The 27,334-nt window shown below is 34.5% G+C and overlaps 1 protein-coding gene across 2 annotated transcripts in view; it reads right to left on the reverse strand.

Moving 5' to 3' along the window:
- The window catches only part of LOC121729975 (ATP-binding cassette sub-family C member 4), a 62,376-nt gene extending 40,560 nt beyond the window's left edge, over window positions 1-21,816 (reverse strand). The window contains exon 1 of one of the 2 annotated variants that reach the window (XM_042118752.1): window positions 21,334-21,816. In XM_042118752.1, the coding sequence (XP_041974686.1) occupies window positions 21,334-21,557 (224 nt within the window). In that variant the 5' untranslated portion in view covers window positions 21,558-21,816. The remainder of the gene's footprint in view (window positions 1-21,333) is intronic. The other variant, XM_042118751.1, reaches the window with a different exon arrangement.
- Window positions 21,817-27,334: the final 5,518 nt, after the last annotated feature.

Raw genomic sequence — 27,334 nt, forward strand, 5'->3', positions numbered from 1 at the left:
TTTCTCAAGATATACTTACAGTAATGAAGATAAAGTTTAAAATCATATGACACTGAAAATGCTGGCCGCTGCGCTGTCATTTCTGTGTGAATTGGCCCTTAGAATCTACCTCAGTTGTCTTGATTGTAAAAAAATGATACATTTTTGTATTAACATTCAAAAAACTTTAACCCAATATCTTGGTAAGTATATTATGTTTATTATTTGATTAATAATAGTTGCTATAGCGGCAAGAAACATGTAAGTAGCCAATGAATGAATTACGCACAACCTATACATTTAAATTCATGTTTTGATTGTGCGTTTAACTCTTTTCATAGTACTATTAACTAAATTTATGAGAAATTCCCACTTTTACGGAAAATATACGTTGTATTAAAATAAATCAGAAGGTACTAAATTAGTAGTTTAAGAGAGAAATCAACTCGTGTATCAAGAGGATCCAAATGCAGATCTCTACGTCAACGATCAAAGAACTTAATTATAGTTTTGATTTAAAACCGTCGAAAAGATGAAATCGGTTCCCAGGTTAATTACAGATAGGCTTCCGTGAAATTAATGTCAAAATTGTATTTGAGAAGTCACAATTTTCCTGCATTTTCTTTTCTATATTTTGCAATTCAGAAGACAAAATATAGTTAGAAGAACTTCATATTGTGTGTGCTTTAGTATAGCTAGAGGGGGCATTCGATTTGGCGTCTAGCGAAAAAAATTTATGCTCCAATTCATGAAGCAAATCGCAAAATGTGCACCTGAGCCTACCTGAGCACACATTTTGAGATTCTACATAATATAATTTTCTGACTTGCCTTACGACTTAGATCATACTTGTTAGGTATGTATGTGCTTTGGCTGGCAATGTTAAAGAGTCATAATTTTGTCTCAAATCTATGAATTGTTCAAGGAGAATCTTCCGTCGCTAACTATAATCTAACAGTTTATCTGCACGGAATTTACCAGGAGATATTCTCATGCAATGTGATATATTCATGAAACATAAGTGTCACTGATAAAAACATACTAAAGTAAGAAATAAGTAAAATATAATAATTGTAGTAATACAATATTTACGAATATTAGTTTACATGTTTTTATTGCTTTCAAAATTTTAAGACTTCAGTGAGATCAGGTAGCTTCTGGAATATTCCTTTACAATCTATATTTTACAAATAGTCAGCTCTTACACAGGGTTAAACGATAAAAAAATATTGTAAACAAAACGTTTGAAAGATGCGTATTGTGAGTACGGCCACACAATATATTATACTAGCTGTTGCCCGCGACTTCGTCCGCGTGGACTTCAGTTTATAGCGCGCGATGTCAACAAAATTGGTGTCAAAAGCCTTTATAAAAAAACCCTGGTACCGTACCCCTTAAATCAAAACAGCTGTGCAGTGTGCACATAATATTTCATTTTTTTAAATTAAACTTTATATTTTATGCCAAATTTTAAAGCTAAATAAGCTTTAAAATTTGCCCCCCGATTACACAACTTTACCCATAAACTATTTATCATTGATAGGTTTAAAGTTACGTCACTGTATATAATATAAAGTACTGACTTATTAAATAACGTAAATAAGAAATAACAATCGAAAAAAAAAATCGAAACTGAAATGTATGATGATACCACCTCTTATAGAAAGATGTTGGGCAAGCGTTAGCGCGATGTAAGAGACGCACGGCGCCATCTAGTATGAATTTTTGGAACTAACTTAATTTGAACCAATTTTCGTATTTTCACCCCCTTACAACTCTTTTTTCCAGTAAAAAAGTAGCCTATGTCCTTTCTCAGGCTTTAGACTATCTGTATACAGAATTTCATTACAATCGGTTCGGTAGTTTTGGCGTGAAAGCGAGACAGACAGACAGACAGACAGAGATACTTTCGCATTTATAATATTAGTATAGATTAGTTGGTACGGCTTATAAAGAACGAAATATAACGTACGTAATAAAAAAACGGACGAAATATCAAGTTAACGCGTATGTATACAATTTCTAACCGACTTCCAAAAAGAAGGCTGTCGATATTTTTAAATTTTTATTTAATGTTATCGTTTAACCAGTAAACCGATAAATCTCGCTGCTGAAATTTAAGCATACAACAGAATATGATGTATATAATAATTATGTAATCTATCTATGATATCAAATTATTTTAGCGCGTAACCGAAAATCGAAATATTCCAAAAGAAGTCAAGCCTATTCCTTTGGCTGTGGCGACACGTTACTCCACCACTTGCTGCAAGATAATGTTGCATATTGCGCCGACGCATGGTTACAAGTTAGCGAGTTACGTGTGATTTGAGTGACTAATGCAGTGCGTTAACTCGACGCCTTGATTAGTACTTCCCATTCGCACAGATTCTGTGCATTTGTGATGCCTTGTAAATTGTAAAGCACACCTCCTGTGGCGGCGACCGGCGACAGGCGATCGGCGGCGGCGACTGCAGTATTCTTGGTGGACATAACGGCTCTCACACAACTCTACGTCACACATTCTATACTACCTTACTCACTACTTAATAAGTATGCTGTATACATTGTAAGTGTAAAGTATCTAGATAGTGTATGTTGTGTACATCTTTGGTATTATATTAGTTTCGATAATTTATAAGGGTTCACTTTAACAATAAGTGAGTAGTGACGAGTAGCTTATCTGAACATTTAGACGCTGTTTACCTTGGCCTTATAAGAAAATTATAATATATGGAAAAAAATCGCGATTATTTCCGTAAGCGACAAAAAATCTAAATACCCTTAAGGAAAATCGATCTCTCTAAAGTTATTAGCATTTTAGAACACGTTTAGTGCAATTTGGATCAAAGTACGTGCGTGGATTATAAACAGATGATGGCAGTTCGCATGAGTATATTCAATACAATGATCCGGGCTCATAACAAAATTCTGTTCCCACAACGAATGCTAAACAACTAACCTCAACTAGGACCTTCACGCCAGTCGCGAGGATTTAAATTGATTGGACTAACACCGAAACGTCCAACAGACGTGTAAATTATTTTATATTCGTCAAAACGACGAATAAAAAAAATCTCGAAGATTTAAACATTCTCGGTACGGCACTTAAATTATCTCAAAAATATAATATCAAACGTCAACACTTTTAAGGCACTCCCCCTACGGAGATGCCGTAATTTACCGTTTTTAAAGCCTTATAAACTCATAATTTGAAAGCTGCAAAGTTATAATAAAAATACAGCAATAATCTTCAGTATATCAACATTCCTTTCCCGTCTTTTGATTTCATGATATTAGCTTCCAAAGTAATACCAATTTATTAAAATTGAGGCATACTTTCAGCATCACCCTAGTATTTACAAATTACGTTTATTTGAAACACACCACAATAGATAGACAATTTCAATAACTACATAATCCCCGTTTGATTTTTTTTTAACAATTTTGAACTAAGGTAAGGAAAAAAATAGGATTTTTGTGCGATCTCGGCAACGCGTCAAATGTTTGCTCGGGGGATGGCTTTAACGTCTCTACTTATAATCTCAAAACTGCCCCAAAACCCACCAAAGTGTTTGGCCTCGTTTTTTGTCCTAACATGAATGTCTATTACATGCGTCTATGTCTAGAAACCATTGCATTGTTATTACTTGAACGCAGCGGGTGACGGGTAACAAGATTTGATTAACATAACAATTCAAATTATTATTAATTCTTTCATTGTTTGTATTAGATGTCGTTCAAATGTTTCTTGCATACGGTAAATCATGCATTAATTCGGTGTTCGACATCTACAAAGGTCGCGTCTTCTTAATATTTCCTCTTTCGTTCGTTCAGCATCTTGTCCCGTGATCGAACCTGTCCATATTCGCTATTCAAAATCATGTCATATAAGTGACAAAAAAAAAAAAGAATTGAAATATTGTATGCGATCGAATTATTAAAATATAATATGCAAGATTCAGGAAAAGTCACATTTTTTAAGCGAGACCGGTGCAGTGTTATTATTGCTATTGACATTAGTTTAGCGAAGGACGTAAACTATACTGATTTAGAAAGGGTATATAGGTATAAAATATACATATACGACCAAAATATAACGCATTGATGTTGTGAATGATAGTTTGGCAGCAAAAATTCTAGATTTTTAAAGTGAGATGTGCGAGGCTTGGGAGTCCAATCAAAAATGTGTTGTCCGTGCGAATGCCATTTATTGAATGCCATCAGTTATAATTATTACTTACTATTGCTAATATTACACAATACAGTCAGCAGTAATATAAAGGAGCTTACACACTATATCTCCCCCCAAAAAAAAAAAAAATCCATACTTTTTTTTTAAACACAATATTCCATCAAAATTCAATAAAGACAATTTTTATAAATATTATTATTCGTAACAAGGTTTAGTTCTATTTTTATGAACAGTAACTTCTTTTCCATCTTTTAAAATAGTCACATTTGGTCTATTATCACTGACTACAACATATGGACCATCATACAAAGTATTTAATTTAGTACCAGTTTCATTCTTTAACATAAGTTTATCTCCAGGTTTGTACAATATTGGACTAATATGATCATCATATTTTATTTTACGTTTAAGTTTCGAGTTAATTAAATTATTTCTAGCATCGTTCTGTGCTCTTTGTAATCTAAATTTAAATTCTAAAGGGTAATTATCATGATAATATAAAATATCAACATTATTTGTTAAACTAGTGGGTATGCGACATACTTGACCAAATACTAACTCAAATGGTGTATACTGTGTCTCAGTGTGCACAGTAGTGTTGTATGAAAAACACCAAAACTGTACCCAAGAGCCCCATGAAGATGGCTGATTATTAGTTTGTATTCGCAAGTATGCGCCTAACATTTTATGACTATTTTCTAACGCACCTATGCTCTCATGATGGTATGCAGTAGACATTAATTGTTTAATATTTAAAATTTTCAAAAGTTCTTGCATTGTGCTCGATATAAATTCTGTACCTCTATCTGTAGCAATTTCATATGGAATTCCGTAACGTAAAATAAAATTTTCTGCAAAAGCTCTGGCTACTTCTCTGGTAGACTTATTTTTCAATGGATACGCTTCCACGTATTTAGTTAATTCACATTGTAAAGTTAAAATATAAGTGTTATTGTCATCATCCCTATCAAGAGGTCCTACTAAATCTAAATAAACTTTTTCAAAAGATGACTTCGCTGTCGAAGTTAATGTTAAAGGTTCTTTAATAAACTTTGTATACTTCTGTGACTGACATTTCTTACATTTATTTAGTGTTAATATTAACTTATTAGTTAACAGTTAGAACTTATTACTTATTAAGTATTATTTATCACCAAATTTTCTTATAACTTACAACAAAAAAAAAAATCTAAGAAAACCTAAGAAAATAATATTAAGTACATTATAATTTAATGAGGAACCCTAAATAACGTTTCCGTAGAACACGAAAGTCATATTGCACTGACGCGGCAAAATATCGCTCCGATCGGGGTCATGCGCACATTTACGGACACTTAATTACCGAGTTTTAATAATTACTCATCATCATCACTACACTATGATATCACTCACTTGACTTTCGATGCTGTATACAGATTACACCGATGAATCCGCTGCGAAGGCTGGGTTTTGGGCTCCTTGAACGAGCCGACGGGCCGTCTGCTTCCTTAGCTCCTCACGCATGTTGTTACCTCCCGAGGCGGTCTGGGCAATGATGACTTCCTCTTTGCTTTGGGATTTACCCATAATTGTCTTCTTGTTAAAAGAAAGTAAAGATACGGCTCACCAGCTGGAACAGCAGCTCGAAGGCAGAGGCAGGCTCAGTCGCAGTTGCAGGGTCGCCATGAGATGTGCGAGGCTTGGGAGTCCAATCAAAAATGTGTTGTCCGTGCGAATGCCATTTATTGAACGCCATCAATTATAATTATTACTTACTATTGCTAATATTACACAATACAGTCAGCAGTAATATAAAGGAGCTTACACACTACAAAAGCATTAAACTTATTTAATTACAATATACATATACGACCAAAATATAACTGCATTGATGTTTTGAATGAGAGTTTGGCAGCAAAAATTCTAGATTTTTAAAGCATTAAACTTATTTAATTACAATATACATATACGACCAAAATATAACTGCATTGATGTTTTGAATGAGAGTTTGGCACAGAAATGAATGGAAGACCATTCATTTCTGTGCTAAATTAAAAATGGTAATACGCATATTACAATTATTACACGAAATATAATATTAATCATGCCAACAAACATTTTGTAAGCAGAGTGTATCAAGTTATCAACCATGAAAATGTTTGTGCTTTTTGCAGTTCGGACTGTCATGTCTAGTTAAGCTTCTACATCGTTTAACACATGAATGGAAGACCATTCATTTCTGTGCTAAATTAAAAATGGTAATACGCATATTACAATTATTACACGAAATATAATATTAATCATGCCAACAAACATTTTGTAAGCAGAGTGTATCAAGTTATCAACCATGAAAATGTTTGTGCTTTTTGCAGTTCGGACTGTCATGTCTAGTTAAGCTTCTACATCGTTTAACACATGAGCTTTGAAGCGGAAAGCTTATATCTAGGTCTACCAGAATCTGATGGCAAAAAGTAAGAAAATAATTTGACTCTAGCAGTACCGGGTTAATAGGAGTAAAACATTTTGATACTTTTTTTTCTTTAGTGGCCTATTTTGTGTGTGAAACATGCAAATATAAAAAATAATCCAATGATCAAGGATATTTTTTAAAAATCTGCCGTCAAAATTTGCCATCAAATTCTGGTACTTAACTACTTACTGCCGTACTCAGAGTGGAACATTAATTAGGTACTTAAATGTAATTAATTCAAAATGTTGACATAAGCCCCATACATTATCTGTCAAACTCTTCATTTAATTGAAGGTTAATGATCATTAAATGTCTCTGAGTACGGCAGTTAGACCTATAACTTATTAAGTTTTGTATTGTACATAAATGTATCGCTTATCAGTCGACATATTTTATGACAATTTATTTTAGATAAAAAAATAACGTAATCTCGTTTTGATACAACCTGTTTTTTGGCAAAAACAAAATTAATTTGTATTTTTTATACATCATCATATTGATCGATCAGCTTTGAGTTTATTTAATTCATACAAATTTTTCTGTTTGCTACGAATATAAAGCCATGTGTTAATGCATAGCATATAAATTATAATATAATATACGTACCGAAATTAAGACATGAGTGGACCGGGTAACCAACATTTGCAACATAGGAGCAATTACTATTTTGTCCCTACTAATAATTTAAACAAACCTTGCAACTTAGGTACCTATTTCATCATCTGGCTAATATATCTAGCTATACAAAGAACCCAACTTTTTATTTCAAATCATTTTCCCAGTCCAAGCCTCCATTTATACAAAAACAACCGTTTTCAAATTGTTACTTACTCGCTTCATCGACTCATGTCTTTCAATGTTAAATTATATTATTATGAACGCGCATTTAAAAAGTCATTTTAGGGACCCTCGGTTCACTTATGAAAACCATTTGCATAAACAGTATATTATTGCACGTCAGTTTCCGGTTCCGCGATAAAACCCATATAATATTCAACATGAGGAGTTACATTTTTGTCTGTTTATGCTTTAGGGATGAAATGTGGAACGGTTATGACTTCTACGGACCAAAAATGTACGAAATAACTCGACATCAATGATGATTGAGCTGTTTTTACTAGTGAAACCTACGTCACACTAACAATATATTTTAAAATTTAGTTTGTTATTATTTTTAAGCAATATTCCGCGAAATAAACTTCCACCTTTAAGTAAATGAGTGAGTGTACGCATAGGCATGCGTACAGCACCTCCCTCCTCCCACACTGCCTCAGGATGTGGACTCTACGAACAACGTCGGTTAAGGACGTTGTTGGGGCGAAACGCGCGTCGAGGTTTTCAACCTGCATGGTGGTGAGGGGCCTTGCACGGATTTGCCAACATTATTGCTTGTGTGGTGGTGGTATTTGCAGGTTCCTTCATGCGAGTGTACGCATAGGCAGTGTGGGAGGAGGGAGGTGCTGTACGCATGCCTATGCGTACACTCACTCATTTACTTAAAGGTGGAAGTTTATTTCGCGGAATATTGCTAAAAATAATAACAAACTAAATTTTAAGCCATGGATTTCCGCAAAGTAACGCCTGATTCCATTAACTACTAATATATTATTTGAAATAGGAATACATGTTACATACATATTAAAGTAATTTGCTTTAAAAGAACTAAATGAATTTATTTACTTTTTTCACTTTTTATGGAGTCATGCCCGTCCAGTTCAAAATTCAGAACGCCAGAGCAACTAGTTTTTATTATTCGTAGAGAGCAATACATTTTATTAGAAGCAAAAGACTGGTCATCTGTTTCCGTTCAATGGACAATGACCTAATAGTCTGATTGGTAGTTTTTTTTAAACGAAATCAAAATTTGCTAGATATTATATGTAATAGAAAACAGGCAAACTATAAGTCTTTGGGATGTTAAATAAAATAAGGCCTAAAATACTTTTACTCGCGTAAAACTAGCATGTTAATGTTAAACATCTAGCTAGTACATAAAAATGTTTCCACTAGAATAAAATTTATATTATGCTACTTTATATGGAACTGTGCATTAAACGTCAGAACTCAGAATGTATTCCAAGCATATTAAATAATACTGAACATGGTACGTGCGCAGTTTTGAATTGAGTTTTCAATTACTCAGTAACGAGCAGATATTTTCGAGTCAACTTTAGTTTCAAATATAGAGTACCCGGCTCCTTTAAATTGTGTTTCCACAAACGACATGTAAAGGCAGAGCTGCATTTAAATTTTGCAACTCAACTGCAGAGTAATTTCTATTGTACTAGTCTAAATTGAGTGTATGGAGAATATAAGGACGGAAGAGAAGAATGCACGGTTAAAGAGAGCGCTACGAAGAATTGACTTTATTAGTACTTCCTTTGTTTTTCCGCAAGGAGAGTCTGTAAGAGATAAGAAGATTTCAAGTCTACCAGGATCTGATGGCAAATTTGAATGTCATATTTAAAAAAAAAATATCCTTCTCATTGGATAAATTTTTATATTTGCTTGTTTCACACACAGAATCAGCCGCTATAAGGAAAAAAAAAGATCAAAATGTTTTATTCCAATTACCCCGATAGTGCTAGAGTCAATTTCTTTTCTCACTTTTTGCTATCAGATTCGAGTAGACCTATACCATCGAAGAAATGGATTCAGGCAGTTGACAGACCAACGTCATTTGGTCGAATTATGTCAATTTGTAGGTAATTCGTGATTAGCTGGGTTTGACAAAACGCGACAAAATTACCTTCCACCATCTGCCTAGATGAATCAACTTCTCTAATACTACATATTTTAGTGTCAAAAGATGATTAGGGAAGTAGTCGCAGTAGAAAACAGTGTAAATAGTATTTTTTTCACATATTTGTGTTGCGTTCGTCTAAACGAGTCCAAAGTACCGTCTTGAATTGGTTAATAAGGCGAAGTTCCTGTGTGGTACAGGCAGCTATCGAAATGCCGCCGTCATAGCGAACATTACTCAATGAGTCCGTCTACAATTACTCTCTTCGCTTTTTAAACGACTTCAAAAAAGGTAGGTTATCAATTCGACCCGTATGTATGTAATATTTCCAGAACAGCCCAATAATTAACGTTTATACGAATGTTAGTTTATAATTTTATATCAGCATCTGAACAAATGTGCCTCAAAAGTAAAAATGTATGTATGTATATTTTTGTGTTTTTCTCTCCGGAACTACAAGTCCGATTTAAGTATTTCTTTTTTTGTTGTACTGGGTATTGTTCAACTTAGGGAATCTACAAGTTTCATCAAAATCGGTTCAGCAGTTTTTGAGGTAGGTAATTTTAATTCTCAGTTACGTACAATTTTGAAGTTGGTTTTATCTTAAAAAAATAATATTTACTACAGTTATAGTAGAACTAGTAGGTTCCTACGTTGGCTCATGGACAATAGAAATATAGGCGGTTACTATAGAGAGGTATTTAATCGACTTTGATTGCTCATGATCGACGTTGATTGGGCACACTCTAGTCCACTACTGCGACAATCATGGTCATCCATCAAGACCCAAAGTAGAACTTTAAATCGGAACGTCCATCTTCAAGACGGCGAAGTAAGAAAAAAATTTTAAATTAAAAAAAAATTTGTTTGACACCCAGTTTTGTGTTATTTGAGTAAGGCTCAGTGGCAGTCAATATACTTTCGTTAATTTTACTGTAGAGGTCACAAACCACATGCCATATCACATCACATGCAAAGACTCGTCAAATCGTAAGTTTGAATTTAAAACTTCTTTAGCAATTATCCGAATATAAGGTTACTTGGCTTAAGCTTTCTGAATACTTCCCTCCACGTGTCGCCACTTATCTACTTTTATTTCTCTTCGTAAGCGTTAATTTCCTTTCTTATGACCTATATTTCCACGTTTGACGTTGGTTCCTCATCATATGATGAGTCATATGATGAGTAAAATTGTCCGTAAAGCTGCAATTACTTTATTAACTAATTTGTTATTTTACTTCTTTCTTAATTTTTAATGTATATGGAGATTACGTTACACGTAAGAAGCATAAAAAATAATGTAAGATCTGTAAGCAACTATTAGTTGCCCAAAAAACTCATAGAGGTGACTGAGCGAAAACGCTATATTTTTAAGACTGTCCCAGTTTTGGAGTCCGATTTTGCGTTTGCTAATAATTCGAAATACCATAAAGTCGTAATAATTATAACTGCGTTGTAATGGACTCCTAGTCAGTATATCGGACCCAAAGCCTTCTCAAAGCGCTCTCTCTATTATCTATATATTAATACGTGAGAGAAAAACTTTGTAATCCTTTTTACGAAAAATGGGGAAACGTAGGTGCATGAAATTTTGCACAGTTATAGTTTATATGGTGAAGGAGTGCATCGAGCTAATATTATATTAAAACGATGCTTTTATCATATATATTTTTAAGAAATAAAACGTTACACACACTACGACACTACTACTAGGAAAAATGACAGATTTTTGAGTGACAAGCCTATACATACGAATTATACTCTTTTATATTTTATGGTTGAAGTCTGTTGACAACAAGTTGACAAATTGAAAATTGATTATTGTTTTTTTTATTTAATTTTAGATACTATATTTTGTAAAAAATATTGACTTCATCATAGTTTTTTCAATTCTTGTCTCTGGGACTCAGCTGCTCTCAGACTGGCCGTTTAAGCATTGTGTAATACAATGCTTAAACGGCCAGTCTGAGATCAGCTGAGTCCCAGAGACAAAAATTGAAAAAAAACTATGATGAAGTCAATATTTTTTACAAAATATAGGTAGTAGTCCTAATAAGGTCGAATTTCGACCACTGGGCGATCTCTAGTATGCTTTAAATCTTTATCCAAGGACGAGATGTTCGTTTGACATTTAGAGTAGTCGTCAACACACTGAGACACGTGCCAATTAGATGATCGTGTGTATAAATTATTATTACATGTTTATGGCCAATATACGACGGTGTCATGTGACCTAGTCATACTGAGGCTAGAAAAAGGTAGATCTTATCACGAGCTAATCGTTACATCATAGGAAGGGTTTGCTATTTCAACATATTACGTAGCCTTCCTATAACCCTTCTTATAAGAACTTGGCAAATATATATAAATTTATTTATAAATTAATTTATATTTGCCCATTTGCCAAGCCAAAAGTATGCCCTACTAAGTAATAAATAAATGTTGAAAATTACCGACTGACGAACTGATGGATGATTGTTACTTAATTTAACGCAAAATATTTTTTAACGAATTTCGATCAAATCAAAATAATTCATTCACGTAGGACACACAGTAACACTATGATATTGGTCAGATATAATTGGTATTCTAATAATCTAAAGTTTATACTTAAGAAAAAAAAGATTTTTTGCACCGCGAGCAACAGAGTACATAATATTTTAAAGCATGTAATTTATGGACGTATAATATTAATATAATCTATATGGGCACCAAAGTTTGAAACTTCTCAAGTTGGTGATGTTCTCGATGTACAACAACAATGTTCCGCACCAGGTGGCTTATATTGGAGATTTTACCAGATTTGTTTGAAAACAGCATGTCTGAACTCTGATCTACTAAATTTGAATTTTGTCAACAAAAGTTATTAAATATAGACTTATTTCATTAAAAAATTGGCCGTAGTAAGATATATTTAATAATGATTAAACTTCAATTTAATGATGTGTTTGACTTAAAATGTATTATGTCAAAATCTTCATTTAATTACATTTAAGTAATTAATATTGGTCTCTGAGTATAGCAGTTCATTAATAAATGCCGTCTGCCGCACTCAGATACCAATATTAACCAGTAGCTTTGTCCACACTGTGCCTTTTTCTGTTCGTCAAGGGCATGCGTTATAGCGCAGTCAACAGCGAACGTCAGACATGCCCGCGACGCATGCCCTCTGACCGTATCCAAAACTTCAAAAATGACAATAGTGGCGTTGCGTTCCTTGACGCATTCAATTATTGATTGCGCCAATATGAAAGTTGCTGATGAAAGTGCAGTTATTGTTATGTTTGCAATATTAGTTTAAAACATAACTAATTAGTATTCAATAATAATCTTTATTTACTTCTGATTGCAGAGTTTGCTGGAAGTGACACAAAAAGTGTTAATTACGAACTAAGTACGAAGTTTGCGTCTTAAGATATCGTCTCTTAGCGGTCTGTTACTAATTTTGCCTTGATAGGGTTTTAAGCGATTGTATTTTCCTATACTTTGCGGAAAATTATTGTTGATAATTATATTTTTATTTATTTTACTGTGGTGCCGGTGTGTACTCTTGGGTTTGTGCACTTGTAGACAGTTCTCCTGAGAAGCTACTATTTCATCAGTTTACCTTGTTTTAAGATTGCAATATACTCTGCCTGTATTTAACTCATAAAGTTAATATACCTAGCGGAATAGAGCAACAATCTCGAGCTGTCAAACGAAACCAAAATTGGTTTTCATCTGTGTGAAAAATATGTGTACGTATACACTTACACAAGCATGATTGAACATGAATTCTATGAGTTTAAATTGTCAACGTGCGGCACGTGCCGACTGGACGTCAAAAAAAGAGCTGCTGTCATGTATCACACGTCTCTTTTTACCACGCACTTTACTGATAGTGACATCTCTCTTGCTCAGGCTTTTGTTTCTTTATTTCGCTAGGTATATTAACTTTATGATTTAACTTTACTAGAGATCGCCCAATGGTCGAAATTCGACCTTAGTTTCAACGACATTAAGGGCCTGTTTCACCGCTTCCTGATAAGGCTATCCACCACTTAATATGACAGATGGAGTATGGAAAATTTGTCAAATAACACTATCGGGCACCTTATCAGGAAGCGGTGAAACAGGCCATAAAACTACTACCTATATTTTGCAAAAACATATTGACTATCATATTTTTTTTTATCTCTGGGACTCAGCTGATCTCAGACTGGCCATGTAAGCATTGTCTAACGGCCGTTCCCAATATTTGATCTATCTCTGGTTTTGTCCTACTAGAGATAGGAATAGCTCACAATTGACATAAAATATATGTCTCTAATGTCTAATGTGAGCTATTCCTATCTCTAGTAGGGCAAAACCAGAGATAGATCAAATATTGGGAATGGCCGTAATAGTATCTAAGGCCGGTATAAATAGTCAGTACTCAAGATGCACCTCGGTCTCAAGACACGGTTCAGGATCTGTGATTGGTTGGCTGTCAAAATTAGGACCAATCACAGAGCCGAACCGCGTCTTGAGACCGGGTCGCATCTTAAGTACTGACTATTTATACCGGCCTAATAAAAAAACTATAATCCTCTCACCTTGTTGTCAACAGACTTCAACCATAAATAAAAGAGTATAATTCGTATAGGCTTGTCACTCAAAAATCTGTCATTTTTCCTAGTGTGTATGTTGTAGTGTGTGTAATGTTTTATTCATGGGCGGTCCTGGGGGTCCATTACTATCCATCTTACTTGTTAAAATAATTAAGTATTATTACACTGTGGAGCGTATTACTTTTTTTTAATATAATTATAAGAAATTTATTCAACATTCCGATATTCAAATTTTAAAAAATACTTTTGATTTCCTAAAAGTCCAACTCGCACCTGGCTGTTTTTTTACGTTAGGACTTAGGGACCCCACGTTTCCCACCACCTACGTTTCCCCATTTTTCGTCAAAAGGGGATAAGTACAAAGATTTTGGCTCAGTAGATATAAGTTTTGATAAGATTACATACGTAAGCATGACTAAGATTTTTAGGAATATTTACATAAAATACTTATATTATATTTTATTACAATCAATTCGTAACTATATTATGTTCAGGTTTCTGTAAATTATAGCATTTATTGAGACTGGTTTTCCAAAGCCGAGGGATTCCCGGAAAACATTCGAAAACACTAAGTTTGGCAAAGCATATTTCGTAATGTTTACCTATTCTTAAAAATGTTACGAAATTCTTTGCCAATCTACTTAGGGTGGGTTGCACCAACTTACTTTAACTATAACTGTAACTTTAACTATAACTTTAACTACAATGCAAAATGTCAAATCTTTGGTTAAAGTAAAAAATGAACGCCATATTTAACCATAACCATAGACCTCGATAAGGTTTTAAATGCACGTGGCGAAAAAAGGAACTAACGCGGTCATCATACAAAAACGCCATTTTTGACAGTTCTCCTTTACCATCAGTGACCCTGCTCACGTTCATTTAAAGCCTCGTCGGACCAGCAACGTCTTCTGTCAAATTCTGTGGTCAAAGTTAAGGTTAAAGTTAAATTTTCCTTAACTATAACCACAACTTTAACTTTAACCACGCCTCTGGTGCAACCCGACCTTAGGGTACAAGGGAAGACAAATTTGTAGGAATTTTTCCGTGGTATGTACGTGTTTGTGATCACTACTAACGATAAACTTATCACGTCCTCGCCAAGTCGTTAAAATATTATACTTGCAAAAACTTCTTAAATATCTTTATATATGTTTGCCTCAATTAGTCATCGTTCTTAATCTAGAGTAATTTATCCACGCTAAAATTATACACGAAAGTGTCTGTTTTTACCTTTTCACGTTTAAACCGCCGAACCTATTTTTATGAATTTTAGAATGATGATACTTTGAGTCCGGGATACTTTGATCGTAGACCAGAGGTTCCCAAACTTATTTTGTCTACTGCCCACTTTGAGAAAAAAATATGTTTAGCGCCCCTTTGTTTCAATTTATAATGCATTCAGATGAAATAAATCACGAATATAGTATCTATATATATAAAACTCAACTCACTGATTGACATAGTGATCTATCAACGCACAGCCCAAACCACTGGACGGATCGGGCTGAAATTTGGCATGCAGGTAGATGTTATGACGCAGGCATCCGCTAAGAAAGGATTTTAAAAAATTCTCCCCCTAAAGTGGTAAAATAGGGGATGAAAGTTTGTATATAATAATACTTTTTAACGCGAGCGAAGCCGCGGGCAAAAGCTCGTAAGAAATAAAAGGGGTTTTTAAGTTTTTTTAACAATTATTATTTTTTAACTATAAAAAGCATGCTCCCACGTGGTAAATAGAACACGAGCAAATCTCGATAAATTGTATCGTGAGTTATTTATCATTATGAAGTAACGTGGAACTTAACGTTTAACAGGCAATAGATATAGACATATTAAAAATTACCATATTAGCGAGTGCTATATAAAAACTGGTCGTTTAAAATGTATTGCGTCGTTGTTGCCCGTTGTTAAATAAAAGAACGTGCTTGCTCATATGATTCGGGTTCTCCATACGCGTGGCCTTTTATATATTATGTAGATTGTAGAGTACTATTGTAAACTTTGGATCTAGATCTAGATTTATTCTAGTACTAGACGACGCCCGCTGTTCGTTACGCAGAAATACGTTTATCGCTCGGCAACCGTACATTTTTGCATAAGTAAAAATTGTCCTATGTCCTGTCCTGTGCGATAGTTTGAAACTCGTCAAACTATCGCCATACCTTAAATTTCATCAAAATCGGTTCAGCGGTTTTAGCTTGAAGAGGTAGCAGACAGGCTGATAGACTGAAAGACAATAATTATATCACGCCACAAGACTTTCGCATTTATGATATTAGTATGGTAGGTACGACTTTTTAACCGACTTCCAAAAACGAGGAGGTTATACGTTCGGCTGTGGTTCTTTTTTTTTTAATGTATGTTCAACGATTACGCCGCTGTTTGTGAACCGATTTTCAAAATTTTTGTTTTATTGTATAGGGTATTACTCCAATTTGGTACCATGTTCAGAAAAGTGGTGACCTGATGATGGGATCCATGAGTAATCGAAGGAACTCCTCAAAATTCAAATGGAAACATATTATTTTTTTTGGTTTCATATGAAGTATTCCAGGCATATGTTACCATACAGTAAGATTTTGCACCAGGATATACTATGGTTCGAAGGAGGTGAACAGAACTCCTTACTCTTTATAGATACATGTTTGGGGGTTTCGGCGTTGTCTTAAGAACTGAAAACCTATACTATTATGCAAATTTCATTAATAATCATCATCATCACCACCATTCCACCATACATCCATGAGTAATACTCTTCAAAATTTATATGGAAACATATTATAGGGACTTCAATTTTTTAGGAAGTATCCTAAGCATACGCTATTAAAAAGGAAGATTTTGCAATAAGATATACCATGGTTCCGAAAGTGCTAAGAGAACTCCGGATTCCTTATAAATACAAGTTTGGGGGTTTCGGAGTTGGTTTAAGAACTGAAAGCATATGCTAATATGCAAGTTACATTTATCATCATCATTATCACTACCACCAGTCACCACACCATGAATTGTCTAATTATAATAACCCTTATTATTGGTACTTTTAATCGTCTTTAAGAACGAAACCCGATTTTGTCGAACGATTTACAAAATTATAATGTTATTTCAATGTAAATACCAGTCTTAAATATTAAAAATATTTTGTCATAGAACTCAGCATTCTTAGCTGGTACCGTCTTCAAAATAATGAAGATTGTGTACATAGAAATACTTGAGGTTTAGGAGAGTTATGCATAAGGCACATTAAAGAGTAAGAATTATTTAACACTTTTTTGTTCATTATAAATTATTATTGTTTTTACCCTGGAAGTCGGTTTTAATTTTTTGTTAAAAATAATGGTGAACAATTTCAGTGGCTGGTCCGCCGTCGACGTTCGCTACAAACGCTTTTAACAATATGTTTTACATTTTGTCTGGTTCAAATCTAAAGGTTAATAAAAAAACTATTTTATCACAGTTTTTTTACTTAAGTATAAATTTTAGTTTTGTTAATATTTTCATTATTTTAATGGCATCCTGCTTCCACTGTTGGTTGTCAACAATTACTAACGACGTGATTTCTATGTAGAGCTTACCAGGAGCATAAATTAAAAAGTTGCTACTATTATTAAGATGACTAGATTGCCATGTACCTAATGTTATTGAAAAAAATTAAGCCTTTACTTTGAACCTTTAAATACTATCAAAATCGTCTCGTTCAATGAAACGATTTACGCACTTGAATGTGACAAACGAATGTTAATGTGTAAGTAAAATAGATGATGCCATGTTTGCTTACGATATTATGTGCATTTCTCGGTAAAGCAGTTATGGTATAACAAGTTCGGATTTTAACAGTTCGTACCGAAAATAAATAAAACACTTAGCGTTGTTTACATATTTTCCTTTAAAGGATCCCCAATATTTAGAGCGTACGTGAGTTCCTTGAGATTTTGGGGTTTTCTGTATCTTAATAGTTAATCGTAATATTATTTTTTACACGAATTCTGCGAATAAATGATAATCTTTACTTTAGTCCTAATTCCGCTCGCCTTGATCTTTTATTAGTAATAATGTTCCACCTTGAATAAATTATGTTTTATTAGCGCATGTATTTGTTATGTGTTTGAAAAACGTAAGATGATCGCTTTAGTACTTTAATATATACTTAGACTAAATATTCTCGTATGAAGAAATCGTTTTAAGCAATACTAATGCCTATAAAATGCTCCTTTTGTCCTTAGACATGAACATTTATGGATGTGCCAGGAGTCAGGAACTCAGGACTTACACTAGGTTGCAAAAAATATGTAGTTAAGTTACGTTCGTAGACATGTTACAGGTATCATGTGAAAATAAACATTACGATCATTGCACAAGCATGTAATCACAAATAGATATCGCAATAAACTGTAATGAGTTCTAAAAAGGGATGCGCTTGTAACATAAATACGCGACGAACGTCCTACAAAAAGGGCAAATACAAAAAATTGCGATGCGCAAATGGCTGACCGTATAGATTATAGGATAAGTGTGCACCGCAGACCCGCGATCCCCCCCTTTGCCCCCCTTCCCACCGCACCCCCGGGACCAGTTCCAGCTAATGAGCCAGCTATTTAAAGTACACATAGAACACTATGAAAGTTTATGGAGTAAAAACCTCTCCGGAGGAGGTAAACGCACCCAACTCGGCAATCTTAGATATAAATAGACGAGGGAGGGAATTCGGTCTAGTTTTTACCCGCCTGGAATTTGTTCTCAGTTGTATAATTTCTTGCCAATAAAATTATGCTCCGGCCGGTATAATCAAGTGAATAATGTTATTACGTCTACTAAAGTGCGTGTAATGCTTTTGTAATTAGCGAGGTTGGACCTGCGGTTTTGTCCAGACTCAAAAAAGAATTAAGTACAGAAGAAGGCTACGTTGAAAAACTTAAAATTACTCAAAAAATTTACTAACGAGCAACTGATTTGCCCCTTTACAACGATAAAGCATAACCGCAATAGGTCTTGAAAAATTAATACTATATATTTTAAAGGATAAAAATGAATTCTATGTATTTTAAAGGAAAATATAACTCCCATTCAATTTAATAAGACTACAGTTTATTAAATAGGATGTGAGGTTGTTTCTTTAACCAAGTAGAGCGGGGAAAATGCAATGCGACAAGTCCTTACAAAATTACACTTTCCTGTGCTTTCTAGTGTTTGAGGAAAATCGAGTTAGTTTACTTCTCGTTCATATAATAAGTATGGTGAAACATATTTTCACCATACCCATTAGGAACAGAGAATAATTTTGTGCTGTACTTAGCTAATATTAAATTTTTGAGATTTTATCAACAATTCGGTCTGGAAAACTATAATATGAAAAAGCTGAAACGAGCTTTATATTTATGTTTGTCGTTTGGTTGTGAAACGTACTTAAAAATTAAAAAAAAACACTGTGTAAGCTCTTTTTGTAGCATTATTAGTATTTAAATTAGATTCAGCGTGGAAATCAATATTTTTTGTTTCATTTTAATATTTTGTAATACTCGTATTAGGTACATCATATTTGTATAGCGAAAAGGGAGCAAGGCTAAAATTTTCAATCTTTTTTTATTATTTTTCGCTTGGCCCGCCCGCCTAGATTTAGGAAGGATTTAAACCGCATTCCCGAGGTAAGTAAAAAGCTTTAACGTTATTTTTATCAAACTTCTTTGTTAAACATTTCAATAATATAGCTGTATGTGCAGCTGTGCAATGATGAAAAATTAGTCTTGTAAAAATGTATTTTATTTTTTAATTTGGCCAACGTTTTGGATTAAAATTTATAAGTTTATTTTGGGGGTAAAACATTCTGCGGTATTTTTAAGTTTTTAACGCAGGCGCCGCACAAGTATTGGGACATATTGACTGTTTTAGCGCTTTTCAAACTTTTGCTCGCCTGCGCCATAACAAAGGTTTAATTTTTATTATTATTATTCGTAGGTTAATCCAATATAATCATATATTCTATTGTTTTATAATATCATTTGTCATTACATATAATTAATGACCGGGAAGTTTAAAAACAGAATAGACAAAAATGAAGGTTGTATGCGAGGAAGGAGACGCACATAATATTATGTTTTTATATACTTTAGAATATTTGCTTATAATATTATACTATACATATAATTAAAGGTTGGGCTCTAAGAGCAGGTGTTTACATAATACCTGTTTCTGACTGAGGACGGCTTAAGTTTAGGGTGGAAATTATACGAGTATTATAGAAGAGTAAGAGCAGCTTTATTTAGCGTGGATATGAGGAAAGGAAAAAAAGAGGATGGCTTTATTTTAGCGTAAAACTGTGAAAGAGTGATAATAGCTTTAATTTTGGCGTAAATATGAGAAAAAGTGTGGGTGACTCGTGTTTTAACGTAAAATTGTCAAAAATATGAAAAAGTGCGACTGTCTTTATTTTTTAAAAGCTTTTATTAAGCTTAATAATTGTGGAAAAACTAATCTCTTTAATTTACCCTTATTTAATTAGTTTATATGTTTGATCAGTTACGTAAAAAATAAAATATTATGAAAAGTAGATGCAAGATCTTACTTTGACTGATTTATTTAACTGATTAAGGTACCAGAAAAAAGTATTATTATTTAAGTTACTATAATCTCTAACAATGCAATGTAAACTTTAAATATTTGTGTATTTAATTATAATAATCGTCATGGTTGCATGAACACAAAACAAAACTGAAAACGATTCTGTTGATATTTGAGTCCTGCAAAGGACGAACTTACTTTTAAAGAAATTTCTTGTCAGATCTGGCACAGTATAGCAATATTAGTCCCTATATGTCATATTGCTATACTGTGGATCTGGCATACGTTTAGCAATGAACCTGTGAACCCTATTGCGAAATACATGTACATTTCCGCGATTCTTAATTATGGTACCTAATATCAACATTTTTAAATAATCTTAGTAACAAAGATTGTTCGTAAAATCTTGAATATTTTTTCCTCTTGGGTTTCGTTCATGTGGATATTATACATATTAATTAATTTAATTTACATAAATATTCTCTACATTAGGTATATTCGTTAGTGTGAGTCAAGACAGAAGGCGGTTCGATGCGTTGTGTAACACAAACACACAAACAATATTTGAGAAACTGATTTTCTACGAAATCGTGTATAAGACATCCTTACTCGTATGCTTAAGTGGCGGGTCTAGTTAATAACGAAATAACCAGTTACTTTATTTCCACATCACCTTGTGGATATAAGGTCAATGTCTGTAAACTCAATTGGTAAACGATCGATACTAACAACAAAGATTTACCGGAATTTCCGTTAATTTTAAAACAGTCACGCCAAACGTTTGCAGAACACGAGCCGAACGTAAATGAGAATGGATACTCACTTTTCGAGTCGGTCCCCGAGTTTGTCGGAGAGGTGGCTGTCTTTGGGCTTGGTGAGGTCGGAGTCGTATAGGTCCCTCTTGTAGCCCCTCCAGAACGTCGGCATCATCCACATGAACCATGTTTTCGTGATGAAGTTGGCTCGCTTGTAGTTGTTGGTCTTCTTGTCGCGGTTCTTCGGCGGTATCTTGATCGGGTCCTCGGGGTTTTTGTTTCCGCTAACCATTTTGAATTTTTAACGTTTTTCTTTCAATAAAACAAAGAACGAACTGAGTCTGCGATTACGTCTTAAGGACGAAATACGAGTGTAACTAAACGAACATGATTTTTGTCCTCTGTGTCGAAGTCGCGGTGCAGTCGGCGGCGCTCGGGCGCGGTGCAGGGTGCGCGTGCGCTGAGCGCGGTACGGTGCGACGCGGGTCGAGCGCTAGCCTCCTTCCACTGAGCGGGGCGCGCGCTCACCACGCGTTTATATGAACCGGCGGCGTCGGCGTTAGTGCGGCGCCAATGTCTCGCTCGCCAATAACTTGTGTTCTTCAAAGTCCCATTAACACTATTAATTTTGCGTCAGAGCTTTTCGAGTTAACTCAAGTTTTCCTCTACCTCGCCATGATCTGCGTTTGTTTCTCCGACACTTGCAGGTGGTAGGGTTGTGTTGGAGACTTGTTCACAAATTGTATTACGTTTATATTTCTAGATTATAGATGTCTTTGTAGAACTTTCCTCTCTTTTCCAACTTTTCTCCTCCAACTTTCTCCTCCTGTAGGTGAATGATTATTTTATTGATCTTCCAGCTAGAAATTAATAAATTGTTACAATATTTTAAGAACTGAGGTCCAGATTTTTTCGGTTGTGTGTAAGCAGTAATTACTATTGTACTTAATCTGTAATTGATTTCCTCATTACTTAACTGTAATTAGAGTTAAGTTGTGGGATGAAATATTCGGTGCAACTCTTTTTGTTTTATTACTCGTGTCTATGAATAAAGGCAGGGTGAAATAGAGCTCTCCTGATTGGATTATAGGAGAAAATCTGACCTTTCAGCCGTCTCTTAGAATGCTCTGGATTAACAAAGGTGTACAGCGTGTATTCTTTAATTCAAATAAATCTAATACCACGATTACAGAAACGACTACGGGTTTTTTGTTCTATATTAAATACTTCGATACAAAATCATTATATTTTGTAACAGCTTATATTTATTTATATAAAATAAAATATTTTTAATAAACATATTAAATACCACAATAATATGATTGGAATCGATTATTATATAACTACGATATGTATTGACAACGACGTAATAAATGAATCGATAAATATTCAGATTATTACAGATGAATTGCTCCACGTATTATATAGAGCGGTTGTGCTCACTGCTCTAGCCTCTACCTGTTATAGAATTCGCTCAGATATTAGCGATTACGAGTTCTAGAAACTTCCGTGTACGAGTTCTGCGTAGTCTTGATGGAGGAAGGGACGTTTCCTCTAAATGTCCAATAGTCAATACCCATTTGAAGTACATGTTCCGGTGCACAGATCAAACCGGTTGGAGAGACACCAAGTGTGAAAATTTTGTTCTAATTTCTAGGCTCAGCTTCCAGGAAACAAGAAGTTGATGCTAGGCTGTAACGCGCCCCTTGGGGACTCGGAACACCAGAAGGGTCACACGAGTAAAGCCCTTTTGTATTACGAATCCCAAGCTCAGATCTCTTGCTATGATTGTGCTATCAGATAAGTTGATTCGTCGGCAGGGTTTTCAAACCCTGCCGACGGATTACTATAAGTTACAACTAACATTAAATTTAAATAACCCGACTAATAAACGCAGGTGCGTCATCTGCTATTGAATAAATTTCTTCGATGTTTTTTTTATGAAATAAGGGGACAAACGAGCAAACGGGTCGCCTGATGGAAAGCAACTACCGTTGGCCATGGAAACTCGCAACATCAGAAGAGCTGCAGGTGCGTTGCCGGCCTTTTAAGAGGGAATACGCTCTTTTCATGCGCATGCTTTTGTACCAGCTTTTGTGTTCACGCGGTCGCACTGACCTATTCTACATAAATTCTCATGGGAAGATCATATTTATGGGAAAAGTTGTACCTTTTCCCATAAATTTTCCCATACATTTCATCATAATCCACACAGAATTTTATTGGGTGATACGGAAACAAACATTAATCCTCACAAGCCTCTACAATTCACATGTTAGATATTGGGTATTTGATACCCACCTTGATACTTAATATATCATGAGGTCCCGTAACACTTGGCACCTCTTGCGGTCGCTCACTCTGTGTTCCGTTCGTGTGACAGTATTGAGCTGTTATTGTCGTGTGCAGCGGGGTCATCACTCTGAATGGCTACAATGTATGGACAATGAGCTCCATTGACGACGTGAGACGGTGCCAACTGCCAGCCAGCGTGTCTGATCTTCGCCTCCCTTTATATTTGAAATCTATCCGATTTTTGGGACACGTAATTTGCCTAGCTGTGCTTCACTGCAACTCCTATGTCACCAAAATTGAGTGGTAACAAATACGTAACCCTGTTACCTTAGTATTTGAAAGCAGCACTAATGGTTTTTTTTTTTTTTTTTTTTTTTTTATGAAATAATGGGGCAAACGAGCAAACGGGTCACCTGATGGAAAGCAACTTCCGTCGCCCATGGACACTCGCAGCATCAGAAGAGCTGCAGGTGCGTTGCCGGCCTTTGAAGAGGGAATAGGGTAATAGGGGAGGGTAGAAATGGGAAGGGAAGGGAATAGGGGAGGGTAGGAAAGGGAATAGGGTAGGGGATTGGGCCTCCGGTAAACTCACTCACTCGGCGAAACACAGCGCAAGCGCTGTTTCACGCCGGTTTTCTGTGAGAACGTGGTATTTCTCCGGTCGAGCCAGCCCATTCGTGCCGAAGCATGGCTCTCCCACGTATAAATAGGATTTGCGTTTATTGTTTGATTCTGTCTTAATAAATGAAAAAAAAAAACAAAATGGTCACATGCTCAATCACCAATAGAATCAAGAGATCAATTGGAATAATCGTTGGAGTAGTCACTAGTAGTATCGGATTAACTGACGTACTTAATTAATAAATTCCTCGATTTGATTAGCAAATAGTGACCTTAATCTGTTTTAAATTGTGACCTAAAATACTTAAACCCATTTCCTCTATTCGCAATTATTGTTCCTTCTACGCTCGGCGATTGCCTCGTAGATGCGCCCACTTGAAACTTAATATCATTAATGTCTTTACAATACCTTGTTTTGTTGTAAAGTAAACCAAATACGCCAGCTACAAAGGTAAGAGTACCACAAATTCTGTAGATTTAATAAGTCTATATTTGAAAAAAAAACACGAGTTATTTCCTGTAAAAAGTTTCGCCATAATTTTTTTTTCACGTTTTTATAATTTCGTCCCAACTCTCGTTTGTTATTATACAAAGAAAGTAGTCCATGCCCTTAAGGTCCATCATGATACTATCAGGTAGACAGCAGATATAGTCCACACGAGCGCCATGAGGACAGTAAACGGCCAACATCTGTGTTAAGTACATCGCCTAATGTTATAATTATCGCCATGGCACCAATTACGATGTTGCGCTGTTTATCGTCAACTTACGTGCTCGTCTCGGAATTCCAACTGTTCTGCCTTGTGATGGTCTCTGATTTGCACAGGTATCATTTTGTGCTCATCAGGAACTATAAAAAATAATGGGTTGTACATTGGGAGCATATGTGTAAACGTCAGGTGCATGTACACGTACACTGTACAGTATTCCAAGGCTTTAAATGAATGAGTCAATGGGCGCTGCTGGAAAAGGAAATCTGTCAAAATTACGTTTTTGTGTGATATAAGCGTTAGTTCCTTTTCTCGCCACGTTCATAAAGAGCCTTATCGAACTGTATACACAATACAAAAAAAATATATCCACAGCCGAACATATAACCTCCTCTTTTGGAAGTCGGTTAAATAACAGCAATACAATGCGGCTAAAGAGGTTTTCTCATAAAAAACATTGCAAGGAAAAGGTTTACTCTAGATATATTTAGACTCCAGAAAAAAAGTGAGGCCTTGCCTACCTCAGTTTTTCCTTAGAAATATCCTCACTAAGTCTTTGTGTACAAGAAAACGAGTCATATTGATATGGTCTCCCTGCTTAAAAAAATTGTGATGGAAATGTTTTTTTTTATATAACATAATATAGTAAATCTCGACATAGCATATATTTCGAATGCAAAACTATGGTAAAAGCAAACGTGAATTTCTTCAATCGCTTAGCTAGCGCGTCATTTTCTGAACGTGACTGCTGCATCCGACGTGGTGACATTTTACGAACATGGCCCAAAAATTCGCACACAAAATATTTTTAGAAATAAATTTTATGTTTGGATATAAGGTATGTTGAAAGACTTCCAAAAACGTAAATTATACTCAAACTTATGGATCTGCCATTGCAATAGCTATACGATCTGCGATGCTTACCAACATTTTATTATTTCTTTTATGTAAAATGAGTAATGGTACAAAATTAATTAAATATAACCTAAAAATATAAATAGAATAAGCAGCTATATTTTATGATTTCATCTATTGAATGCTTGCAAAAGTATTTTTTTCTTTTTATGCAGGCTTATATGAGATATAGTTGTTTAAGTTTCAGAGTAAAAATAATAAAATAAATATTCTGAGCAAATATCCTTGACCTTGATGTCCGACTTAGAGTCGACATTGAATTTCCAGTTTCGCAAAGTTTAACAAAAATTATTACCAATAAGAGGACTGCAGAGGAGGCGAGGAATTAATATTTTCATAAAGGATGATCATAAAAGGATGAAAAAATAGTATCTGTGATATTATATTAATTTATGTTAAGTATTGGTTTAGTTTTTAGGGTTACGTTACCAGAGGGTAAAAACGGGACCCCATTATTAAGACTTCGATGTCTGTCTGTCTGTCTCCAGGCTGTAACTCAAGAACGGTACTATCTAAAGAGATGAAATTAATTTCACAGATTATGTATTTCTGTTGCTGCTATAACAACAAATACAAAAAAAAAATATTATCCCATACAACAAACGTGACATTTTTTCCATTTTTTGCTCGATATCAATGATGGTAATAGATAGGCACCTGACAAAATACTTAATTGTATTAATTATACTTAAATTATTAATAAAATTTTAATAAAATAAATAATTAAGGTGGGCTCCCATACAAAAAACACATTTTTGCCTATTTATAATTATGTTCTATAATGGTACACCGTACGGAACTTTTCGTGAGCGAGTCCAACTCGCACTTGGCTGATTATTTATTAGTACAAAAGTATTATTTCATCTATTTATATGCAGATGTCTAGTTTCAATAGTAGGCTATTATATTATCGAATTTTATTAGACTTGAATTTATTTATTTTCTAATCTAGATTTTGATTATTTATGAATTTTAATAATATTTTGAATATAATACTAATATTGTAAACTGTAGGACTTGCGTATGCGTTTTCCAATTTTATTATTATTCGAGAGCCGTCATATAAAATAGATTCTTGTTGTTCCTCTTTGAGAATGAACATAATATTAAAAGTGAAATGTTATATAAGAAGCTTCCTTGAGATGAGAATAGTACCTTACTATACCTAATTCATCGATTTATTGAACAGATTAAATCGACGTTCACAATGAATTCAAAAAACCTTTAATATTAATGGCGGTCGGCACGCTACGGGTTGCATGCCAGTTGAAACGCGTTCCGTCCTTTTTGTTAAAAGTCAGTGTTAAAACAGGTTAAATCACAATCGAAATCCATAACAAATGATTGTGAAACTCTATTATCGTATAACGGATACTCTCGTGGTTCGTTTCGTCCTCAATCCGCTTAATTCCAATGCCAGAGTCATATGTCTCCAGTCTCTCCACTCTCCCGCAGATTTTTGACTCATTTTGTTTTGAAAATACGGCGTCATGCTTGTTTGTTATTTTTAAAGCGAAAACTTTTTGGG

Source organism: Aricia agestis, chromosome 8 (assembly GCF_905147365.1).
Source record: "Aricia agestis chromosome 8, ilAriAges1.1, whole genome shotgun sequence".
Taxonomy (NCBI): Eukaryota; Metazoa; Arthropoda; class Insecta; order Lepidoptera; family Lycaenidae; genus Aricia; species Aricia agestis.